General features: G+C 44.7%; 1 protein-coding gene across 14 annotated transcripts in view; it reads left to right on the top strand.

Moving 5' to 3' along the window:
* Positions 1 to 25,449, top strand: part of GRIP1 (glutamate receptor interacting protein 1) — a 358,558-nt gene that overhangs the window by 247,407 nt on the left and 85,702 nt on the right. For all 14 annotated transcript variants that reach the window (XM_064166286.1, XM_064166284.1, XM_064166290.1 and 11 more), the window contains exons 3-5: positions 22,407 to 22,542; positions 23,944 to 24,089; positions 25,074 to 25,157. In XM_064166286.1, the coding sequence (XP_064022356.1) occupies positions 22,407 to 22,542; positions 23,944 to 24,089; positions 25,074 to 25,157 (366 nt within the window). The remainder of the gene's footprint in view (positions 1 to 22,406; positions 22,543 to 23,943; positions 24,090 to 25,073; positions 25,158 to 25,449) is intronic.

Raw genomic sequence — 25,449 nt, 5'->3', positions numbered from 1 at the left:
CCTCTGCTCACTTGTGCCCTGCCATAGGACAAGGGGCAAGGGATGGAAGCTGCAGCACAGGAAGTTCCACCTCAAGATGAGGAAGAACTTCTTGAGTGTAAGGGTGAGAGATCCCTGGCACAGGCTGCCCAGAGAGGTTGTGGAGTCTTCTTCTCTGGAGCCTTTCCAGCCCTGTTTGGATGTGTTCCTATGTGACCTGCACTGGATTCTGTGGTCCTGCTCTGGCAGGAGGGTTGGACTGGAAGATTTCCAGAGGTCCTTTCCAACCCCTAACATCCTGTGAAATCCTGTGATGATTGTTTGAAACTTTATTGAACTTTACAGTAAGAACCACTTGACACAGAAGTGAGGCTTCAGTTAATGCCAGCATGATGAGCAGCCTGCAAAGTAAGGAACAAAAAGATTGTCTGCTGAACCTTTAAATTTAGTCTACAGGCCAGAATAGAATGAAATCCTATTGCTACTGTGCCCATGTAATGCAGTGCAGAAGCCAAGGGGATGTGTACTGTGTCTCATTCAGGAAACTATCACTATCAGACTAGTACTTAGACACAAAAATGAAAGCAATGTGTTTCAAGATCCATAGGTAAGGCTTTCAAGATTCATAGGTAAGATTCTCTCAGAATCATGGATGCTTCCCTGTTTTCCAGACTACAATCCAATGCCTTCTTATCTGTTTTAACATCATGGAGAAATACATCAACATTAATGCCATGCAGATTGTTCACTTCATTATGTGTCTCTTTTCAATACACTCACTGAAAGCTGTGATGTAGGGATGTAGGAGTAAGAAACGACCTGACAAGTATGAAAACAATTATTCCTTTACTAAAAGCAAAATTCAAAAAGCCCTGCAGTTTTTGAAGAGTCAAAATGTTTCAGCTTCTCAACCTTTTATTTTGGAATCATTACCAAGCTCCAGTTAAATTCTGCAGGTAGTTATGGTGGGGTCAAAAGTGTTCTTGTTTGTTTGGTTTAGGGAAAAGCTAATTTGTACCCAATCTGCTTAACATTAAATGATTTAAGACAAAACATCTATCCTTTTTACTTCTTGCATCTACTGACTCAGACATCTGCACTATGGGAGACATCTGAAAATGTGAAGTTTCATTGCCTGAAGTGATCAAGGGCTTAAAAGAACTATAATGCCAACTGCAGTCTGGGACAGCTATTTGAATCATCTTTGAATTCAGAGATTTACTTTAGCTAAGAGGATTGCAGCCTTGTAGCTGTCTCATCCTAAATAAATTCTTGTTCATAAGATTGGTGCCAAATAATGAGGATACATGGTGGGGATATTTCCTCAAGCAGAGGTATTTTCTCTGGGACAGGAGAGTAACACAGCTACCAGCCTTCTGCCCTGCTCTGTGCACCTAGAGAAAGCTCCTTGAAGTCTTATCCTTCATCAGTCCATGGTTCCTTTATTTCAGACAGAGCCCACATGCCCCACAGGCCTTCCTAAGTCTCATTCTAGCCACCTTCTCCTCTCTGGTGATACCTGGTCTTCTGAAATTGTTTGTATTTCAAACTGAGACTGGGTAGGTTTAGATTGGACATTAGGAAAAGGTTTTTAATGGAGAGAGTGGTCTGGCACTGGGATGAGCTGCCCAGGGAGAGGGCTTGAGTCACCAGCCCTGGATGTGTTTAAGGGTGGTTTGGATGTGGTGCTTAGGGATTTGGTTTGAGGTGAATCTTTTGGAGTAGGGTTCTAGGTTGGACTTGGGGATCCTGAGGGGGTTTGCCAACCTGCATGGTGCTGTGATTTCTGGTGAGAGCACATGTCAACTGTGCTAGTTTGAAGCAGGCTAGAATGTTTTGGTGAGAAGAACTAGATTACAGGCTGTGAAAGGAAAACAAGGGTAATGTCTACTGCACTCATAGGCTTGCTGCCATGTATAAAAACAAAAAGCAAAACATAGATACCCACTTCTCTTCTGCTGGGGAACTGGCTGAGCTGCATCTTTCTAACCTCACCCTCCATTTCTTTGATTAATCCACTTTGCTTCCTAACCCCCTGGCTGAACCTCCATTCTTCCTTGGACTGGGGTAAGGTTGAGAGGGGCAGGGGGAAGGTGAAGGGGCGGTTGAGAGCCCCTCCTGGGGACTCAGGTTTCTGGGAGGGGAGTTGAGTTTTTCTATTACCTTTTTACCTTGTGTATTACTGTATAACCTGTAAACATCTGCTTGTATATTGTGCTAAGCTGTAAATACAAGCTTCATTCAATTTCCAGAGCCAGCTGAGTCTGGCCTGGGTGGTTTCCAAAGTGTGGGGGAGCAGGTAACACCCAAACCATCACACCAACCCTTACAGAGAAGAGCGAGGAGGACCAAACCTAGATGTTACAAATCATTCCCTTGACATTTGCTACACCATGGGTAGCCTTTGTTTCTCTCTGATCAGTTGTTTCATAGAATGGTCTGGGTTGGAAGGGACCTTCCAAGGTCATCTAGTCCAAGCCCCTCTCCAGCAAGCAGGGGCATCCTCAGCTAGATCAGGCTGCAAGTTTTGCAAGTTTGATAGGCAGTTCTAGGGATGTACTAACAGGTCAGTTGTTAAAATAGGTCACTGCTCTGAAGGGAAACCATGAAGACTTTGAAGTCTGAAATTAAAGTGGCCACATTTTTCAGTGCCTTTGTCCATGCATGAATATTGTGCTTTCTTTCCACACTACCTGATTCTTTGAAGCATGCTATACAATAGAGATTTCCTCTTTCAGTGCAGTGTTTGATCTCAAACACAGGCCTAGCCATCAGACTGGAGGTAAGTAGAATGAATGTGCAGCCTGAGTGCATCCTCTGCAGCGTCTGGAGCTCTGGTGTGGCTGTTATTAGCAGTTTTACAGCCTCTCTTTTGGGGGAGTTCAGTAACAAAAGCATAGTGCACAAATGAAATGTTAAACAGATGTTTAGGGTGGGCTGAATTTTTAACTACTGAACTGGAAAGGGAGCACCTGCGAATCAAAGCCCCTTAAAATGCCTTGCAAGGATAATATTTACAGAGCTGGTATGAAAAAAATAATGAATGTATGATGTACTGTCTGCAGTAATTGCTTAGGACACTAAATACTCCTAGGAGAAGTCATGAAATACTAAATTATTGGAATAAAAACAATAATTAATAGCCTGGGAATTTTCAGGCTCTGAAATGTTTAAATACACAATGTGTGTGTCAGTAGAAAGCAGTTTTTTTCTGGTCCTTGGCTCTGAACATGGACAGGTGCTGCTTAGCTGTGTACAAAACCACAATAGTATGCCTTTTCATCTTTACCCTCCCTGAGCCACATCCTGTGGTGCAGAAAACGTTCATTTTCTATCTCAACCTGCACCAAATGTGCCTTTCCTCAGGGGTTTGCCCACTGCCCTCCACTAATGAACTCAAATGTATGTCAGCATGAAGCTGAAGAATCCTGAAGACCTCTTTCTTCACTATGATTTGAGGATTTTTATGACATGTAGAAATGTCTGTTTACTAGAATCATAGAATCAGTCAGGGTTGGAAGGGACCACAAGGATGCTCTAGTTCCAACTCTCCTGCCACGGGCAGGGACACCCTACCCTAGATCAAGCTGGCCAGAGCCTGATTAAATATTATGTATTGCAATAGGAAGGTTGTGGAGAAATAAGGAAGTTTTGGGGCTTTCAGTTCAAAACAGACAGAGAACTACTTCAAAGAGTCCAGAGTAGAGCCACAAGAATGAAGAAGGGAGTGGAACTTCTAGCTTATGGGGATAGCCTGAGGGAGCTGGGGCTCTGCTGCTTGGAGAGGAGAAGCCTGAGGGGTGACCTCAGGAATGGTTATGAAGATGTAAAGGTGAGTGCCTAGAAGATGGAGCCAGGCTCTGCTGGGTGATTCCAAATGACAGGACAAGGAGCAGTGGGTGGGAGTTGAGGCATAGGAAGCTCCATGGAAACATGAGGAAAATGTTTCCCCTGTGAGGGTGACAGAAGCCTGGCACAGGCTGCCCAGGGGGGTTGTGGAGTCTCCCTCTCTGGAGGTAGTCAAGAGCTGCCTGCATGTGTTGCTGTGTGCTCTGCCCTAGGTGCTCCTGCTCTGGCAGGGGGGGTCGGACTGGCTGAGCTCTGGAGGTCCCTTCCAGCCCCTAACATTCAGTGATTGAGAGCTTAAATATAGATATAATTCCAGGATCCAGTCTAGTTTAGAGTTAGAGACAGGACATATGATGCTGTTACAACACGCTTGAGTCGCTGACAGAAAATTGTATTAGCTGATTTAACATCTGTGTGTGCTGTGCTACAATTTCAACGAGGGAAAGGTCTGTACAGCACAGTATAACACTAGAATAGGGTTTTTTATAAGACAGTGTCAGCAATGAGGAAGAAATGTAGAAAGCATTAGAATGTTTTTTTACAAGACAGTGTCAGTAACAAGGAAGAAATGTAGAAAGAAATACAGAGACAGGAAAAACTGGGGGAAAAAAATCCAGATCAATTAAAAGAAATAATTAAGACTTCTGCTGTGCTCCAAGAACACCAGTTTCATTGAGTGACACTGCTGAAGATGGCTCCCAGTTTATTCTTGCTGTAGCTCAGCTGTTGACATCCGAGGCAGGTTCATACTGGCTGACGTATGTGACAGGCAGGTGATCCATCCCCATGGGTAGATGTTTACCCATGCACAAACGTACCTCCAGAGACAGGCTGGTTTTTATCCTTGTCAAGACAGCAGGTGTTCAAAAAGAGTTGTTCTCAGGCATGCAGTTCACTTGGTCCAATTCCTTCAGAGCTCTGAGTCAAGGAAACCTGCAGCAGATGTAAACGATCTCATTATTTTTGGAGGGACTGCTGCTAACTTCAGCCCTGCCCTTTGCACCAGTTGCCTCGGGGCAGCCACCTTCTCCAGCAGCAGTACACAGAATCACAGCACCATCCAGGTTGGCAAAGCCCCTCAGGATCCCCAAGTCCAACCTAGAACCCTACTCTACAGGATTCTCCTTAAATCATAACCCCAAGCACCACATCCAAACCACCCTGAAACACTTGCAGGGTGGGTGACTCCACCACCTCCCTGGGCAGCTCATTCCAGTCCCTGACCACTCTCTCCGTGAAAAACTTTTTCCTAATGTCCAATCTAAACCTCCCCAACCTCAGCTTGAGGCCATTCCCCCTTGTTCTGTCTCCAGTTACCTGTGAGAAGAGCGCAGCAGCAGCCTCTCCACAACATCACTTCAGGTAGTTGTAGACAGCAATGAGGTCTCCCCTCAGGCTTCTCTTCTTCACACTGCTTAGCTTGTGCAGACCTTAATCATCTTTTCCAGCCTCATCAAAAGAAAGCTGCCTTGCCTTTGACTGCAGCTTTCTTAAGATGTTTTAAGCACTCCAGTTTCACAGATGCTGTCCTGTCTTGCCCTAATCCTTAATTCTCTAACAAAATTAGGCTCTGAAGTGACCTTATTGTGACCTTTCAGTATCTGAAGCGGGCTAGAGGGAAGCTGGGGAGGGTCTTTTTGGATGTCAGGTAGTGATAGGACTGGGGGGAATGGAGCAAAGCTAGAAATGGATAGATTCAGACTGGATGTTAGGAAGAAGTTTTTCACCATGAGGGTGAAAACCTGGAAGAGGTTGCCCAGGGAGGTGTAAGCCTCATCTTGGAGGTGTTTAAGGGCAGTCTGGATGAGGCTCTAGACAGCCTGCTCTAGTGTGAGATGTCCCTGCCCATGGCAGGGGGATTGGAACTGGATGGTCCTTGTGGTCCCTTCCAGCTCTGACTGATTCTGTGTTTCTATAGAAGGAAACTGAAAACAATACAGGTCTTATAATCTCCTATTAGAAGGAAAGAATCAAGTTACAACTTGAATTCTTGTAAATATATTGAAGAACAATCAACATAGCTTAATTAAAATAGATTTAGGAAGTGAAATATGTTTCCAGTGTTAGGTGGTAGGTTGGACTTGATGATCTCAAAGGTCTTTTCCAACCTGGTTAATTCTGGGATTCTGTGATCTGCAAAAGCATTCTCCCCAGCCCTCCATTTTTCATTCATCTCCCAGACACTTGCCCTGTGTACTTTTTACATTCAGCACAGGATGCTCAGATTTGCTACTGAGGAGATTAACATTTTGAAATCCATTAGCAGTAACTTCTGCAGTCACAGTTATTATAGTACCTATCTTGGGCAATTTCCTAGCAGAATTATGGCTCTTGACCTCTGCAGTGCATATCACTGGATAGTAAGCTTTTCTGCACTTGGTGTTTATTGTATCTGCAAAGTCATTTGCTGCTTTTCATATCTGATGAGAGACTGCAGTTGCTGTATTATTTACAATCTTCTCAGTGTGCTTGTTTAACCTGCTGGTAGTTTGTCAGATAATCTGTGACACTTGTGCAGAGCCACACCACAAGTACTGTGTTCAGTTCTGGGCACTTCAAAACAAGAGAGCTGTGGAGGTGCTGGAGCCAGGGCAGAGGAGGGCAAGGAAGATGGGGAAGGGCCTGGAGAACAAATCTGATGAGGAGAGACTGAAGGAGCTGGAGATGGTTAGTGTGAAACAGAGGAGGCTGAGGGCAGAGCTCATGGCTGTCTACAGCTGCCTGAAAGGAGATTGTGGAGAGGTTGATGCTGGGCTCTGCTCACAGATCATAAGTGATAGAAGAAGAGGGAATGGCCTCAAGCTGCCACTGGGTGGGTTTAGACTGGACACTAGGAAGTATTTTTCCTGCCAAGAGTGTTCTCTGGAGACTTTCAAGGCCTGTCTGGGTGCGTTCCTGTGTGACCCAAGCTAGATTGTATGGTCCTGCTCTGGCAAGGGGGTTGGACTCGGTGTTCTCTTTGGAGTCCCTTCCAGCCCCTGACATCCTGTGATTCTGTGACTTGCTTTTCTTGCTTCCCAAGGGCAGGACTGGATGGAGTAATGACCTAACCCAACAGATGATTGCTGTGTTTCAAAAGTCCTGTGTCCCACGTTGTCAATAGGGCAAAAGTGTATGACTGGAGAAAGAAATCCAGGTCTGGTCCTTTAACATTTGTGTGATCTGCCAATTCATGAAGTTGAGGATAGCTTTTTATAGTTAGCTTATTTCAGTCTTTTTGCACTTGATAGATTCTTTTTATCCTACAGTTATAGATAATTAATTTGATTTCTAAAATGACATCCCTAATGTATTTTCCAGTGGCTCTTTAAATGAGTCGATACACACTTCCCATCTGTTTGGGCCTTCTCTTTTCCATTGCCATTCAGTTTCTGAAGTGTTTGTGAATTCAGGGCATGAAACCAGCAAGGAAATAATGTATCATCTAAGAGGTAACAGCACTGTCACACCAAAATACGATATCCCAGCCCTGGGTAATTACTTGCCACTTTGCTTCAATTGTATCAATGGGTCAAAGCTATGAGCTCTCACTGTAAACCTTGACTTTTACATCAAAATCTAATCTATTCTTTTCTTGTTAGAAATTTTTATGTCCATTTTGCCAATATTAAGAGTCACAGAGCCCTGGCACAGGCTGCCCAGAGAGGCTGTGGAGTCTCCTTCCCTGGAGCCTTTCCAGCCCTGTCTGGATGCGTTCCTGCGCAAGATTCTGGGATCCTGCTCTAGCATGGAGGTTGAACCTGAAGTTGGATTGGATGATCTTGGAGATCTCTTCCAACCTGGTTGATTCTATGATCCTCCAGAGGTCCCTTCCAACCCTTAACATCTTGTGATGATACTTTGAAACATCATTTAACTTTACGGTAAGAACTACTTAACCCTGTGATAGGACAAGGAGCAGTGGATGTAAACTTCAGCACAAGGAGGAACTTCTTAGCTGTAAGGGTCACAGAACACTGGCACAGGCTCCCCAGAGAGGCTGTGGAGTCTCATTCTCTGGAGACTTTCAAGGCCTGTCTGGATGTGTTCCCATTGACCTGAGCTAGATTGTATGGTCCTGCTCTGGCAGAGGGGTTGGACTGGATGATCTCTTTGGAGGGCTGGGGAGGGACTACTGACAAGGTCGTGTAATGACAGGACAAGGGATAATGGGTTTGAACTGCAGAGGGGAGATTGAGACTGGATGTTAGATGTTAGGAAGTTGTTTGCTGTGAGGGTGGTGAGACACTGGCACAGGTTGCCCAGGGAGGCTGTGGCTGCTCCCTGCCTGGAGGTGTTCAAGGCCAGGTTGGACGAGGCCTTGAGTGACCTGTTCTAGTGGGAGATGTCCCTGCCAATGGTGGGGGGTTGGAACTGCCTGAGCTTTGAGCTCCCTTCCAACCTAAACTGTTCTATGATTCTAAGTGGAACTCAGATGCTTCTCTTTTCTGTTTACTGTCCTTGTCAGAACTGCAGATGCCATTCCCACTTTGTACCTATATGGTCTTGGCAATCCACTGGTGTCATGCAAAGAAACACACAAAGAAGGTTCTTTAGTAAACTCTTATTCACAAACTGAAAGGAGTACAGAAGAGGGACCATTTTAATAAGGTAAAAGAACAACAAGGCCAAAATGAAGAGGTTTCAGTGCTCTGATTCACAGAAGACATTGGTGGAAGGACGCTAAATATCAGTGCAGGAACAAGTGTCAGTCTTCAATGCTAATTGATTTTATCAGTGAAGCAAAATGAGCCCAGCTTAAGAGTTAACTCTGAGACAAGATCCTGCCAAGACCTTCCTTCCCTTATTAGATGACATTATGACCCCAAATACTTGTCAGATAAATGATACAGAAAATGAGCATTGACCTTTGTGGTAGTAAAAACCCAATGTCATGGAAAAATGAGGGGTACATTGCTGCAGCTGAATTGTGGATGTCTCTGACAAGCCATAAGTGATGATACCTGCTAACACAGTGTGAATATTGATCACAAAAATACTGTTTCTCTAAGGAAAAGATAGAGGTCATGTAAGGAAGTTATGCCATTAGACCAAGATTGCAGCAAACCAGACCAGCTCTACATGAAGGAAAAACTAATTAAGCAATACAATTAGCATTTGTAATAATTTCTAAATAATGTGGGAATAAAAACATCTGCTGTGCCAGCAGGTTTTGGAGGCTGAGTTTTAGCTAAAAGAGATGTCATTAGTTCTGGAACTGAAAATTTAGCAAGTGTCTTTGAAAGTCATTACAAGCTTGTAGCTACAAAACCGGGTGCCTAGGAAGGAGCTTCTGCAGTTTTATGATAAGGATGGTACCTGCATCTAATGAGATCATTAAAATCCAAGAGCATTATGCTTTAGCCACTAACAAAAGGTAATGATGCAATAGAGAGCATACAGTGGATGGGAACATAATAAAGATCATGGAGCTTGACTCAGCCCACAACACAGAAATGAATAGGTGAGCAGTTTAGGTCAGTTGGTCTAGCTTAACTGCCAGGCAACTAGGAGGATAGCTGGACATAATTCTAAAGTATGGTAAGGTGGTCTGAGTTAAGGCTGTTGGGAGTCTCAGGAGATGTTTGACAAGATGTGGATGCATTTTGTAGTCCAGAACAAAGTCTAGACCGTTTTCCAGGGCATACTGTAATATGTTTCTCTCTCTCAGCCTGTCCTCACGGGAGAGGATCATTCTTGTGGCCCTTCTCTGGACACCTTCCAACATGTCATAGAATCAACCAGGTTGGAAGAGACCTCCATGCTCATCCAGTCCAACCTAGCACCCAGTCCTATCCAGTCAACTAGATCATGGCACCGAGTGCCTCATCCAGTCCTTTCTTGAACACCTCCAGGGACGGTGCCTCCACCACCTCCCTGGGCAGCCCATCCCAATGGCAAATCACTCTCTATGTGAAGAACTTCCTCCTAACATCCAGCATATACTTTCCCTGGCACATCCACTGGCCTGGACAAAGATCAATGAGCAGTTGTCAATGCATGGGGATCAGAAGATGTCAGCACATCATCTTGTATTTTTCTAATGCATGTGTGAGTTAACATTAAACAGTATCAACTCAGTATACCAAATATTCTTGCCAGGTAGTGACAGCTAACAGTAAGTTGGTATCTAGCCAAAATTAGGAGTCTTCACTGGGGAAAAGCATAAAGAAATGTCTGAGGTGTGGGTGCCAAGTGAAGGGGGCCAAGCTCTTTTCAGTGGTCAGCAGCAATTAGACAAGGAGCAACAGCTACAAACTGGAGCAGAGAAGGTTTCAGCTCAGCATGAGGAAAAGCTTCTTTACAGTGAGGGTGCCAGAGCTCCGGCACAAGCTGCCCAGAGCGGTTGTGGAGTCTCCTTCTCTGCAGACTTTCCAAAGCCACCTGCATGCATTCCTGTGCAAACTACCCCAGGTGCTCCTGCTTTGGCAGGGGGTTGGACTGGATTATCTCTGGAGGTCCCTTCCAACCTCTAACATTCTGTAATTCTGTGGAGTGTGGAAAGAAAAGCCAAAATCCTTCCTATGAAGCACGCATCACATTTTGCTGTGTGACAGAGGAAAGGCTTTCTGCAGCATGCAATAATGAAACCACTCCAGGGTAATATAAAACTCTTAACACTGATGTCACATTCTGATTTTTGCTGGTACCAGCATATAGCTTATTAAAATGACCTGAAGATGTAAAACATTCCTATTGTCTCAGGGGCTAATATGTGCAGTACTAGTGGGTGCCAGTATGATGGCATTCCAGTTTCTGTGGCATATGCTGGCAATTTAGATGACAAAAGAAATCCTCAAAGTACATTCTCGCAGCCATGCATTTTACTGTTTTGCTGCAGTTATTTGTTCAGCAAGCTTGACTCTCTAGTAAGTTAGTTCATGCAAATGAAGGCATCTATCTTCATTCCTCTTTGCCATTACTTCATTATGCATACATTAAACCTAAGGGAATAAGTGCAGAGATTGATCAGAGAGTTACTGAGTGCAGGTTAGCAGCCAAAAAATGTTTGAATTATTCCTTTTTTTCCTTTTTTTTTTCCTTTTTTATCCCTTTTGGCAAACTTCTTTTACAGAAATAGTAAATCTTCATGGATTTTAGATGCTTATTGACAGCTGAAATTATTGCTACTCCTGTGATCTGGCAAGTTTTTAGATGTAATCCTATTCTGTAAGTTTTTTTACTCCACTTTTCCTTTCTTCTTCCTCTTGAATGCTGAGCAAGTTAATGGCCCTTTTGTCACAGGCATTTTTTTCTCTCCTATAAACACCTAGTTAAAAAATTCAGTGCATCCTATTTGTCAGGTGGTGGTGCATATTAAATTCACCCCTAAGCCTTCTTTATAACTTCAGTTTTATCTCAGACTGCAGTATAGAGAGAGAACGAGTCAGTACCAGATCCCTTTCAAAAACATTCATTACTGTGCATTCTTTTAGCCTGTTTTTCAACTACAGTCTCTCAGAACTGCTTTGTGGTTTTCCACAAAGGATAGAGAGTAAGCAAACCATAAATGTGCCAGTGATTACTGAGCACAAAGGACAAAAGGTAAAACCTGTTGGAAGTATTTGGTCTTGGTTGATAAAAAGCTCAACGTGAGCTGGCAATATGCACTCGCAGCCCAGACAGCAACTGTGTCCTGGGCTGCTTCGAGAGCAGTGTGTCCAGCAGGGCAAGGGAGGGGATTCTGCCCCTTTACTATGCTGAGACTTCACCTGCAGTCCTGTGTGCAGTTCTGGAGCCCCCCAGCACAAGAAGCACATGGAACTGTTGGAGCCAGTCCAGAGGAGGCCACCAAGATGCTCAGAGGGCTGCAGCAGCTCTGCTCTGAGGACAGGCTGAGAGAGTTGGGGCTCTGCAGCCTGGAGAAGAGAAGGCTTCCAGGAGACCTTGGAGTGGCCTTGCAGTATCTGAAGGGGGCCTAGAGGAAGGCTGAGGAGGGACTATTGACAAGGTCTTGTAATGCCAAGAGGAGTAATGGATTTAAACTGGCAGAAGAGAGATTTAGACTGGATGTTAGGAAGAAGTTGTTTGCAGTGAGGGTGGTGAAACATTGGCACAGGCTGCCCAGGGACATTGTGGCTGCTTCTTCCCTGGAGGTGTTCAAGGCCAGGTTGGATGAGGCCTTGAGTGACCTGTTCTAGTGGGAAGTGCCTCTGCCTATGGCAGGGGATTGGAACTGGCTGAGCTTTGAGGTCTTTTCCAACCTGAACCATTCTAGGATTCATTCTATTCACTCTCATTTTCCATTTTTTCCCTTCATTTCTTATTCTTCCAAGGATTGTCTAATCTTCCACACTGAGACTTGGATATAAACCCTTTTGTATGGACAAATCTCTTTTAGTTCTACCAGGCAGAAAGAGTGTATGTATCATTCAACCTCTTGTCTTCTACAAAGAAAGAGGTTTATGGCCCTGTCCCTGGTTTCAGCTGGGGTAAAGTCAATGATCTTCCTAGTCGCTGGTGCAATGCTGTGTTTTGGATTTACTGTGAGAATAATGGGGATAAGACACTGATCATAGAATGGCTTAGTTGGAAGGGACTTTAGAGATCATCTGCTCCAACCTCTCTGCCATGGGTAGGGTCACCTCTCAACTAGACTCTGCTGACCAAGGTCTCATCCGTCCTGGCCTTAAATATCCCCAGGGAGGAGTCAGCCACAACCTCACTGGGCAGCCTATTCCAGAATATCCCCACCCACATACTAAAGAACTTCTTCCTGAGATCCAGTCTAAACCTACTCTGCTTCATACCATTCCCCCTTGTCCTGTTGCTAGACAGCCTCATGAAAAGTCCCTCTGCAGCCTCCTGTATTCCTGTACATCCTGTATGCTCTTCAGGTATTGGGAGGCTGCTCTAAGGTTCTACTGGGCAATTTTTCAGTCAGCATTAAAATACATTTTAAAAGCCACCCTCCACAGTTTGAATGCCTGCACCATAATTTATCTAAAAGGAGTGACACAGTTGCTTTATTCTTTTCTGATCCCTAATGCTTCTATTTTGCCATGATAGTAGTGATCTTGGCTCCATGTCATAAAAAAGAAAACTAATGGTTTGTATTAACTAAAATGTTAAATGATGTAGCAACTCTACACCTTGACAAACCACTCAGAGGATCTTTAGTAGAAATAAATGCCTGCTCAGCTGGAGAAAGGGTATCTAATGGTACTGTTGCTAAAATTACCTGGTAGCCACAGGATGTTGAAGCTTTGGAAAGATCTGCAAAACGTGGCTTGCATGCAAAAACCCAAAGCAGTTCAGGCAGTTCCTAATCTAAACTGGAGTGAAGATCAAGAGCTGATTTGCTCACAGGTTACAGTTCTGTATCTCCACCTGAATGTAATGGTGATAGCATAATGAGACAGTGGGCTTGGAGGCTTGTCCACTCTCAATTCAGATAGAAATTGCCTGCACATGGAGCAGATTTTTCATCACATGATGCTTTCAAAGCTATTTTGAATGCCTTTTTGAAGGGTAACTTGTAGCTGCAGATATCACTATCATGTTTCCCTGCTTGTGTCACTCAGATCAGGGGGAGAGTTGTTTTTACTGGTTCCTTCCTGCCTTGAAATGCACAATGCAATCAGTCCTGCAGTCAATCCTGGTGATCCATTTTGGTAGAAGACAGATAAACTGGTTCTGTTCAATATCAGTGCCCTGCACGAGGGCACAGAGAGCACTGTCGACAAGTTTGCTGATGGCACCAAACTGGGTGGAGTGGCTGCCACACCAGAAGGCTGTGCTGCCATTCAGCAAGATTTGGACAGGCTGAAGGGCAGGGAGAAATTGAATGACATTCAACAGGGGTAGAGTCTTGCACCTGGGAAAGAACAACCCCAGGGATCAGGATAGGTTGGGACTGATCTCTTGGAAGGCAGCAAAGAGGAAAAGGATCTGGGGGTCTTAGTTGATGGGAGGTTGAGCATGAGCCAGCAATGTGCTCTTGTGGCCAGGAGGGCCAATGCCATTCTGGGGTGTATTAGAAGGGCTGTGGCTAGTAGATTGAGAGAGGTTCTCCTGCCCCTCTACTCTGCCCAAGTAAGGCCTCATCAGGAGTACTGCCATCAATTCTGGGGCCCCGAGTTCAAGAGGGGGACAAAGAACTGCTTGAGAGAGTCCATCGCAGAGCCCTTTGCATGAAGGGAATGAAGCATTTCTCTTATGAGAAGAGCCTGAGGGAGATGGGGCTGTGCTGCTTGGAGAAGAGGAGACTGAGAGGTGACCTCATCAGTGTTTATAGATATGTAAAGGGTGAGTGCCAGGAGGATGGAGCCAGGATCTGCTGCTGCTGGATGATAGGTCAAGGGGCAATGGGTGGAAGCTGAAGCATAGGAAGTTTCAGGGTTGCCCAGGGAGCTTGTAGAGTCTCCCTCTCTGGAGATATTCCAGACCTGCCTGGATGTGCTCCTGTGTGATCTGATCCTGGTTTGGCAGGGGGGTTGGAAGGTCCCTTCCAGCCCCTGATACTCTGTGATTCTCTGAACAGTTGGGCCTTGCTTTTGTGAATAGCATCATCTCAGTACAAATAAAAGCTCATTAGCAAGAGTTCTTTGGTGCTAATTTCTCAATAACAGAAGTGGAGAGGAAGTTGGAAGTGAATCCATCAGAAGCAGGGGTAGAAGTTTTCTAAAACAAAGTACCACATCAGTGTCAAAGCTCTGTGCTGTTCTGCACAGCAGGATTTTCACGAGCAAGAGAGGAGAGTGACTGAAGCAATCAGACAGAAGCCTGGACAAGAGTGATGTTGCTATGGCTGTCTGTACTCTCTTCATCGACAGTGCTCTACCACAGCTGCAACGCTGTTCAGGGTAGCAAATCTGGTGCACAAGCCCTTCTTAAGCCTTGGTTGCTTAGAGCATAAAGCAACATTTTCAAAAGGAGACACTTGTCATGTGTGGGAGATACAAATTAGAGATGACTATGGGTGTAAGCTTCAGCTCCTCCACAAAGCAGAAGCATTTACATTGTGTGGATGCAATGAGGTTTGAGCTCTGCACTGACCTGTTGAAGAGATTGTGAAGATTGAGATCAGAGAGTCATTCATCATTGTGCTTGTTTTGCACTACCCTTCAGTGTCCTTAGTTCAGAAAGCTCTACCTGGACAGTTTAATGAGCTGCTTTGGGCTTTGCATGCTTTCAGGAGTTTGGCAGATAACATGGAAGAAGAAAAGTGTTTGAACTTACTGAAACCTAGCAGGTGCCTCGAGGTGGAACAGATCCTTATCCAAAGATAAGGAAGCTGATATCTTCAAGCATGCAGGTAGTGATCAATAGATAATATAGAAAGCCATCAATGAAAACACTAAAGCACATAGAACTGTTATGTTCTAACTACACTACATCAGTGAGCAATTTAGTAGCTCACACTGCAGCTTTATCCCAACCCTGGTGCAAGGTGGCACATCAGGGATAAAAATATCACTTGTGTGGGTAATACTGCAGAAAAAAAGAGAGAAGGTTTTTCTGTTGTTCCACTAAATCTGCACCTCCTTACAGTAATGTGTTAAAATATTCATATTTGCTGAAGCCAGAATTGTTCATGTTTCATAATTTTGTTAATACATTTTTCTCTAATTGAATTTCTCTGCCAAGATTCACTTAGGGATTATGAACAATGTCACAGAATACAGAATGTTAGAGGTTAGGAGGGACCTCTAGAGATCATTAAGTCCACCCCCCCTGGTACAGCAGGATGACCTAGGGTAGTAATTTTCTTATTTTTGATATTTAAAACATATTTTACTTTCTAAATCTATTTTAATTTAACTATGTTGATTGTTCTTCAATATATTTACAAGGATTCAAGTTGTAATTTGATTCTTTCCTTGTAATAGGAGATGAGAAAACTTGTGTTGTTTTCAGTTTCCTTCTACGGAATCATAGAATCAGGGTTGGAAGAGACCACAAGGGTCATTCAGTTCCAGCCCCCATGCCATGGGCAGGGACACCTCACACTAGATCAGGCTGGCCAGAGCCTCATCCAACCTGGCCTTAAACTCATCCAAGGATGGGGCTTACACCACCTCCCTGAGCAGTCTGACATGAAGTGGAGCCAGAGAAGAGCGATGAAGGGGGAAGGGCCTGGAGGGGAAGGCTGCTCAGGAGAGGTTTGAGGGAGCTGGGCTGGGTTAGGCTGGAGAAGACGAAACTCAGGGGGGACCTTAGCACACTCAATGGCTACCTGAAGGGAAGGTGTAGTCATGTGGAGGCCAGGCTCAGCTTCCAGACACCTTGTGACAGGACAAGCAGGCATGGTCTGAAGCTGTGCCAGGGGAGGGTTAAATTGGATGTTAGGAAGCACTTCCTGATGGAAAGGAGAATTAGAGACTGGAATGGGCTGCCCAGGGAGGTGGTGCAGTCACCATCCCTGGAGGTGTTTAAGGCAAGCTTGGCTGTGGCACTTAGTGCCATGGTCTGGTGGCTGTGGTGGTGTTAGGTCCTAGGCTGAACTGGATGATCTCAGAGCTCTATTCCAGCCTCAATAATTCTGGTTCTGAGATTGCTCTATGAAGCTGCTTCTCTGTGACAGATGATTTTACTCCACGCCACAATGCTTTTGCACTTTGTGGCAAATGTTTTCCAGCACTCCTGTCTGCAAGGGGTGGATTCAGAGGCCATCAGGATATTGACTTTTGACCATGTTGCTAGCATGGCTGTGCTGCTGCCAGAGAAGTACTGGCACAGATTGCTATAACTGCAGCGTAGATGGGGGGATGGAAACGTTAAGCCTTGGCGTGGTAATCATGGTTTGACTCTGGTCACTGTGAAAAATGTAATGAAGTTCCCCTCTAGCTGAGTGCACTTTCTTCTCTGTCAGGCTCACAGAGAACAGCTGCTTTTGTGGAGAGGGCCTAACTTGTACAGTCCTGCTAAACATTTCACTCCTGACATGTAATTACTGAAGTTACTGTGGTGCGTGTCGATAACTGTGTCGTATATCAGGTCTGTGTTGCAGTACTGTTCTGGTAAGAGATTGATGAGGTTCTTGTCATTAAGAATGAAGAGGCATTTTTTGTCTGTTAGTGGCTTCCAGTTGGTGATTATTTGCTTTCAGGACTGGGACATTTGTGTTAATTTCTACTCTTTCAGCTATAAACAGAGTTTCTAATGCAATGGTTACATTCAGTGCTGAAGAGCAGCCCTGTTATATGCCTCAGGATTGGGTTAGAGTTGGCTGCCAAGGTATCCATTTCTGTGCCTTACAATAGGAAAACATACCCAAACCCAAACATAATACAAGAACTAAACTCTTCTTAGGCACGAAACCAATATATGAGCTGTGTCCTGCCGGCCTGGTCTTTTCAGGGAGTTCTATGATTGCATCCTGTATATCCTGGTCTGTGGTTGATCATCAAATATCATTATTTGCTGCCTGGGCCAGGCAACAGTTAGACTTTTGTGCCAGAGGAGGTATAAGCTGGATATTAGGAAGTTCTTCACAGAGAGAGTGATTTGCCATTGGAATGGGCTGCCCAGGGAGGTGGTGGATTTGCCATCCCTGGAGGTGTTCAGGAAAGACTGGATGAGCACTTAGTGCCATGGTCTACTCTGCTCTGGTAAGGCTGCATCTGGAGTACTGAGTCCAGTTCTGGGCCCCTCAGTTCAAGAAGGACAGAGAATTGCTAAAGAGAGTCCAGCACAGAGCCACAAAGGTGGTGAAGGCAGTGGAACACCTTCCTTATGAGGAGAGCCTGAGGGAGCTGGGGCTGTGCTGCTGGGAGAGGGGGAGCCTAAGGGGGGACCTCAAGAATGGTTATAAAGCTGTAAAGGTGAGTGCCAAGAGGCTGGAGCCAGGCTCTGCTGGGTGATGTCCAGTGCCAGGACAAAGACAATTGGTGGGAGTTGAGTGAGGTATAGGAGGTTCCATGGAAACAGGAGGAAAATGTTTTCCCTGTGAGGGTGACAGAAGCCTGGCACAGGCTGCCCAGGGGCGTTGTGCAGTCTCCCTCTCTGGAGATGCTCAAGAGCTGCCTGGATGTGTTGCTGTGTGCTCTGCTTCAGGTGCTCCTGCTCTGCTCTGACAGAGCACTTGGACTGGATGAGCTTTCAAGATCCCTCCTAGCCCCTGATGTTCTGTGAATAGTATTTTCCTCGTCTCTTGATGTCCCTTTTGTCACACTTAGAGGAATACACTTGCTCACAGGACTTGGGGCACTGAGTAGGTGTGATGCCTGCAGTATTACAAGCTGCTATCTGTTTCTTAAGAATCAGCTTGATGTGATTTCTTATTAAGCCATGAGATGCCTCCTAGAACGTAAAGCAAAACGTTTCCTCTGCAGAATTTCTGCTGACATACAGGGGAAAATCCATACAAGGACAGCATTGACTATATTTTCAACAGACTTACCAATTACTTACTTATTGATTAGGTGTGTCTTTTGGTAGGAAATGATCAATAACAGCAAGTATTTTTTGCCTTTAGATTAAGTTCCACTTGTGCCCTGTGCCAGCTGCACTCTACAAACTAATTTATTAGGTGGAGGATGCAAGCCCTTAACCTGATTGTGTAGGTTTGAGGCATTTGCTTGGATTTTAAAAGTGAAATTTTCAAAGGGCCCAAGGGCTCCCCAAAGGCAGTCAAGTTCCTCTTCATCAGCTTGGCTAGGATGGGGGCCACCGTGTTCATGCAGCTACTGGACCTGGTGAAGAACCAAGGGCAACAAGACTGGTGAGGGGCCTGCACCAGGGCAGGTTTAGGCTGGATGTTAGGAAGAAGTTCTTGTCATTGGAATGGGCTGCCTGGGGAGGTGGTGGAGTCATCACCCCTGGAGGAGTTTAAAAGGAGTCTGCATGAGGCACTTGGTGTCATGGTTTAGTTAACTAGAAGGTGTTAGGTTGGACTCGACGGTCTTGAAGGTCTTTTCCAAGCTGATTAATTGTGTGTTTCTGTGATACCAGAAAGCAGACTGGAATAACAACATTACCGTATCCTAGGATGACCAGCTCCATCCCTGGGACAGGACTTTGTCTCTGTAGTTTTTTTAAGGGAACCTACTCCCCCCAGACTACACAGACAGGCAGCAGGAGGGAGAGCTGGAAGTCCCCAGGCAGACCCAAACCACTCCCCAGGCCAAGCAAAGACAAGACCCAGTGTGAGCTGCATTTCACTGAGGGCTGCCAGGGTGTTAATGGTGGGAGGGGAAGAGTTCTCATGTGCATTTCTCCTACCTAAGTGTAAAGTGGTATTGATTTGGACTATTTCTTTTTTTTCACTTGGAACCATCTTTTCTTCACACAGTTTCACTTTAGCATAGTTCATTTGGTTCATATCACAGAGCTTTACTGGGGGAATAGTGTTCTGATATTTGATACTTGGAAAACTGTTACAGAGCAAGAAGATATTTCTGAAGCTCCCATTCTAGATTCAGTTTACTACTGAGCAGCAGTCTTGTAAATTTAATTCCTCATTTACTCATGCATTATAAGAAATCTGCAATAACTTCTTCTTGGTCTTCTTTCTGATGCTGATCTTATTAGCAATATGGGAGCACAAATGAAAAATAGACCTCTGAGTCTTCTGACTAATTAGCAGTTTGCTGGTTGGCATAAGTAATGAATGATGAGTGAAGTGATGCAGGAATTAGTTTGACTTTTAAACCACAAAGAGCAGCACAGCTTTATGTTAACTAGAGAATAGAGACTGACCTTTCACTTGTTAGGGATAGAGTGTACAGGTGTGATTGCTTGTTGGATTGGAAATGGAGTCCCAAGGTTGTTCTGATATTGGGCATTTCCACAGCTCCAGTGGGATTAGTCTGTAATAATAACACTGAGGCAATGCAGATGAGTAAACATGTAGTGTGTAGCATTATAAGAAAAGTAATCCTGTGTGATTTGGGAAAGCAAAGATGAAAACCAGAGAGACTGGAGTATCAAATGAGCCTGGTTCAGAGCACTTCCAGGAATAAGTCTCTGATGAGCAAAACCAGCTTAGGTGGTTTAATTTCTTCCTGCTGTGATTATGTACAACAAAAGCTCTGCAATCTTTCAGAGAGACAAACCTCATGGAACTGTTGCATACTTCTAGATGACCTTATCTGTCAGCAATGAGCATTTCACACCACCACTCCTGTGCAGTGCTGGTGCACCTTTCCCTTCTGCCTACCAAGGCAGAGTGCTTAGAGATCCCCGTTCTGTTGGCAGAGGTACACAGAAACTTGTCAGAGTGGATGGTGAGACATGAGCGAACCTCATCATTACTCTCCATGCCAGTAGTTGCAGGGAACTGTCTAATCATTAGGTAGCTTAAAGCACTGCTTGGATCATCTGTTCCACCTGTCACTTCAGACAGCAGAGTATTTCCCAGCACTGGATTGCAAACTCAGAACCCATACAAAAGATCAAAACGTGTGTCAGAATGACAAAAGATTAGGCGTTGCTGCAGTGCATTGCTGATGTCCTGGCGAGGACATCTGCCAAAGTGTTAGAAGTATTAGATGGTCCTGAGAACCAGGTTGCGCTGCTGAGAGAATCAGACAATAGTCAGGGTTGGAAGGGACCACATGGATCATCTAGTTCCAACCCCCTGCCATGGGCAGGGGCACCCTGCCCTAGATCAGGCTGGCCAGACCCTCATCCAGCCTGGTCTTAAACGCCTCCAGGGATGGGGCCTCAACCACCTCCCTGTGCAACCCATTCCACTCTCATGGTGAAGAACTTCCTCCTCACATCCAGTCTGATCCTACCCACTTCCAGCATTGCTCCATTCCCCCTTCCTAGAGGAAGGATTCATTCTGGGAGGTGGGAGAAAGAGGGGAATTTTCCTTTTGACTCCAGATCTCACAACTGAGTAAAACCTGAGTAAACAATCATGAGGCACTGGCCAAGCACCAGTCATCCTTGTGGACTCTGTCCAGCAGGTCTCCGTCTCTCTTGAACTGGGAAGCCCAAACTGGACACAGGATTGCAGGTGTGGTCTCAGCAGGGCAGAGCAGAGGGGAAGAAGAACCTCCCTAGCCCTGCTGGCCACACTTTTCCTGGTGGACCCCAGGCTGCCACTGGCTCTCTTGCTCACAAGGGCACATTGCTGCCCCGTGCAGCACTTGCTGTCCGTATGTAGATTGCCACATCCAGCCATGTGCAGTGTGGACATCTCTTTATCTCTTTTCAAGAGCCTGAGGCTTTCCACTGCATCTGACCTGCATTGGTTGAGATCTGTGAGATTAGCCTGGCACTTTCCAGGAATGCTAAGGAAGCAAACTGCAGGAAAGAGTGTAAGGGAAATTTCACATACAACTGTAACCGTGAAACACTTCACCTGCTTTATACCTGTTCTGCAGAGATGTCACAGAGTTATGGTAGAGATCTCTTTGTGCAAGAATGTGGAATAAAGCTGTTAAGATCTGCTACTTTCTTTGTCTCCATCTCGAGTCTTATGTTCAGTTGTTTTGGTTAGCGCTGATATTTACTGGTGGCCTCCAAGTAAGTGTGAGGTTTGCTCGTACCATTACATCATTGTGTCTTTTACTCTTCTATTTGTTTAATCACTTGAAATATTTTATATAGCATAGGATTCCAAGCAAGAAAACAGCCAATTAGAATACACAGCTTTTTAAAACTGTGAAACAGCTGCTTTTAGTTGTAAGTGTTGCCAAACCTTGCATGTATCACAGTATCACCAAGGCTGGAAGAGACCTCACAGATCAAGTCCAACCTTGCCAAGGCTAGACCATGGCACCAAGTGCCACATCCAATCCTGCCTTGAACAGCTCCAGGGACAGCGACTCCACCACCTCCCCGGGCAGCCCATTCCAGTGTCCAATGACTCTCTCAGTGAAGAACTTTCTCCTCACCTCCAGCCTAAATCTCCCCTGGCATAGCTTGAGGCTATGTCCTCTTGTTCTGGTGCTGGCCACCTGAGAGAAGAGAGCAACCTCCTCCTGGCTACAACCACACTTCAGGTAGTTGCAGACAGCAATAAGGTCACCCCTGAGCCTCCTCTTCTCCAGGCTAACCAATCCCAGCTCCCTCAGCCTCTCCTCGTAGGGCTGTGCTCAAGGCCTCTCCCCAGCCTCGTTGCCCTTCTCTGGACACGCTCAAGCATCTCAATGTCCTTCTTAAATTGAGGAGCCCAGAACTGAACACAGTACTCAAGGTGTGGTCTAACCAGTGCAGAGTACAGGGGCAGAATGACCTCCCTGCTCCTGCTGACCACACCATTCCTGATGCAGGCCAGGATGCCACTGGCTCTCTTGGCCACCTGGGCACACTGCTGGCTCATGTTCAGGCAGGTATCAATCAGCACCCCCAGATCCCTTTCTGTTTGGCTGCTCTCAGCCACTCCGACCCCAGCCTGTATCTCTGCATGGGGTTGTTGTGGCCAAAGTGCAGCACCAGCACTTGATCTTATTAGTTCTGTATAGTGTAGTAGCACAGCAGTGCAGCTATTAATAACCTTTTACAGGGCAAATGTCTCAGAATTGTCTACATGCAGAACCATGCAAACAGAACTTATGTGTTGTAACACCAAGAACCTCCAGCTGTGGACATTATTTCTTATTAGCATAGGCAATGAATTCCTTGGGAAGGAGATGACATTTCAGAAAGGCAACATCTGTGTTATCACTTAAATTTTAATAATGCTAATAATTTTCTTTCAACAGAGGAATTCAAGGGCTCGACAATAGTGGAATTAATGAAGAAAGAAGGCACCACCCTAGGGCTTACAGTATCGGGTGGGATCGACAAAGATGGCAAACCAAGAGTGTCTAACCTTCGTCAAGGAGGAATCGCTGCTAGGTAACCGCATCTCCAGCCACAAAATGCATGATAAGATGTGATTGCTTCAGAAATACACACTGCATCAAAAAGGTCACTAACAGAGATGCTTCTAGGTGCATCTGTAATGGCAGCCCATCAGCCCAGCCAAGCTCAGAGAGAAACAGCCAAAGCTGCTTCCCCTCTTCCCTCAAGGCTACCTTGACAAAAGCTAGAAATGCCAAGGAGATGTCTGAAAGTCATCATAAGTCTGATGAAGTTTCTGCTAGATTATGTACATTTTATTTCTCTCTCTTTTTTTTTGGCCTTGAATAAAAACTTGAGAGAAGAAACATAAAATACTGATGGGGAAAAAATAGAATAGAAAAACTAATCAAAATATGAGCATAATTTGATTTTGGTTTTTAATTATCATCAGCTTGTTTTAAGATTAAAGAGCCTAGAGTCATAGCTACCTTGCTTACTGCTTTAATGGAAGCAAAAAAAGCTCCTATTCATGAGTGAAACAAGGCAAAAGAGAAAGGTGAAAGTAAATGATTCCAAGTAACTGAGCAGAATCTGTGTTTTGGGACTGTGGCCTATCTCCTGCAGATGTGGTGCTGGCTGTGAGGGCAACTGTGGTCCAAAAAAATTAGCTATGGATGCTTCCCAAAGAGAGAGAAAGATTGGGGTATTAAGAAGACAATTTCCTAGATGCTGTGCCCAAAGCAGTTAAATCAATCAACTCCTTCATTGTACAGCTGGGTTTGTACATCAGAAATCAGTAATGCAACAGAGTTCCTCTCTTAATATTTCACAAGCTAGACTAGATTAAGACCTTAAAATGCCATTTTCTGTTTGAAAGATAAACTTGTTTTAATCGAGGTCGCAGAATCACAGGATGTTAGGGATTGGGAGGGACCTCCAGAGATTGAGTCCAACCCCCATGCCAGAGCAGGAACATAGAATGTAGCTCAGGTCACACAGGAACACATCCAGATGGGTCTTGAAAGTCTCCAGCTCCACAACTGCTCTGGGGAGCCTGTTCAGTGCTCCACGACCCTTACAGCAAAGAAGTACTTCCTCATGTTGAGGTGGAACTTCCTGTGCTGTAGTTTATATCCATTGCCCCTTGTCCTATCACAGGGTGCAACTGAGCAGAGCCTGTCCCCTCCTTGATCCCCAGCCCTCAAATATTTATAAAGATTGATTAGATCCCCACTAAGTTTTCCCTTCACCAGAGCAAAAAGATCCAGCTCCTTCAGCCTCTCCAGCCTCTTAATCATCATATTTAGCAGTGCTTAAATTCTTAAGTCAGTAGGTCATCAATTCACCAGCACCTCTCAAAACTGTGTTCCTATCACTGTACAGTAATTTAAAGGATTTAGCTAGCTTGGGCCAAGAGATGTGTCCTTAACAGAAGGAATATGTATTTTTCCCTAGGAGTGACCAGCTGGATGTAGGGGACTACATCAAATCTGTGAATGGAATCAACTTGACTAAGTTCCGCCACGACGAGATCATCAGCCTGCTCAAGAACGTTGGCGAGAGGGTTGTGCTGGAAGTGGAGTATGAGCTGCCTCCAGTCTGTAAGTAAGAGCAGAGCAAATGCAAACCTGTGTGAAATAAGTCAGATGGGCATGCTTGAGGGTCTTTATTTCTGAAAGTGGTTATTTTCTTCTTATTTTTAACCCCCACTGGCTTAGCACAGAATTAACCAGCTTGGAAAAGACCTTTGAGATTGTCAAGTCCAAACTATCACCCAACACCATCTAATTAACTGACCCATGGCACTAAGTGCCTCATCCAGCCTCCTTTGAAACACTTCCAGGGATGCTGACTCCACCACCTCCCCAGGCAGCCTGTTCCAATGCCAATCACTCTTGCTGTGAAGAACTTCTTCCTAAGTCCAGCCATCTCACATCATCAAGACAAAGAACAAAGAAGTTAAAAGCCAAAGAAATCAGAATCAACTCTGTCCCAGCAAAACAAAACCAAATACTGACTAGAGGTGAACACAGCTGCACTGCAGACTGCACTGATAGATGTTGCAGGGGAATTTGGAGTGACCTTAGCTGTCCAAATGATTAAGGTGAAAATATTGAGATAAAATTCACCTTAATCTACTAGTATGAGTTCAGAGATGCACCCTAAAAATCTTGACTTTTAATCAATGCAAGTAAATATTTTCCTGGCTGAACAAAAGTAGCTTTAAGAATTCAACCTATCATTTTTGTATCTCGCTGTGGGTTCCCAATTTTTTTCTACCTCTCCTCTGTAACTGTAAGAAAAGCAAAATTATGGCACAGTTTAAACAGTAAGGCTCCAATCCCTCCCCAGGTATATGTATCTATGGCTCTCCTTCCAAACCTTTGGCACTCTGCAAAATATCTGGGCTGAAAAGAGGATGAGTTAGATTTAATTACAGGTCTTTAATCTGACTGTTCTGTAGTGGAATCTTTCCAGTTGTATGGGCACACACACAGCAGTTATCTTCAACTGGAAAAGCTGCAAATCTGTATGCATGATGGCAGAAATAACAACAATTACATTTTTGTACTTCTTTCTTTTAGCTGTACAAGGATCAGGTCTCATCTTTAGAACTGTGGAAGTTACTTTACATAAAGAGGGGAACACTTTTGGATTTGTAATAAGAGGTAAGTTAGCATTAAATTTGTTTTCATGGCACTAAGAAATCATTTCATGATTTATGGCCTGTGCTTTGTAAAAATCTCTGATGTTTGTATTACTTTTCCCCATATGTTCATGCACTGCTTTTTGGAATCAGTATATTATTTTTATGTGTGGAAGAACAGTAATTAATCAGGTATGCCCTGAACTTGACAAACTTAATTTCACATAAGACCAGATTCTACTACCACTGAAATCAGCAGGAATATTCTAGTTCTTAAACAACATACAGTGTATAATTTAGCTAGGAAATCTGAT

This window comes from Pogoniulus pusillus, chromosome 27, assembly GCF_015220805.1.
Source record: "Pogoniulus pusillus isolate bPogPus1 chromosome 27, bPogPus1.pri, whole genome shotgun sequence".
Classification (NCBI taxonomy): domain Eukaryota; kingdom Metazoa; phylum Chordata; class Aves; order Piciformes; family Lybiidae; genus Pogoniulus; species Pogoniulus pusillus.
Note: the sequence above shows the minus strand (reverse complement) of the source record. Positions and strands in the feature narration are given on the sequence as shown.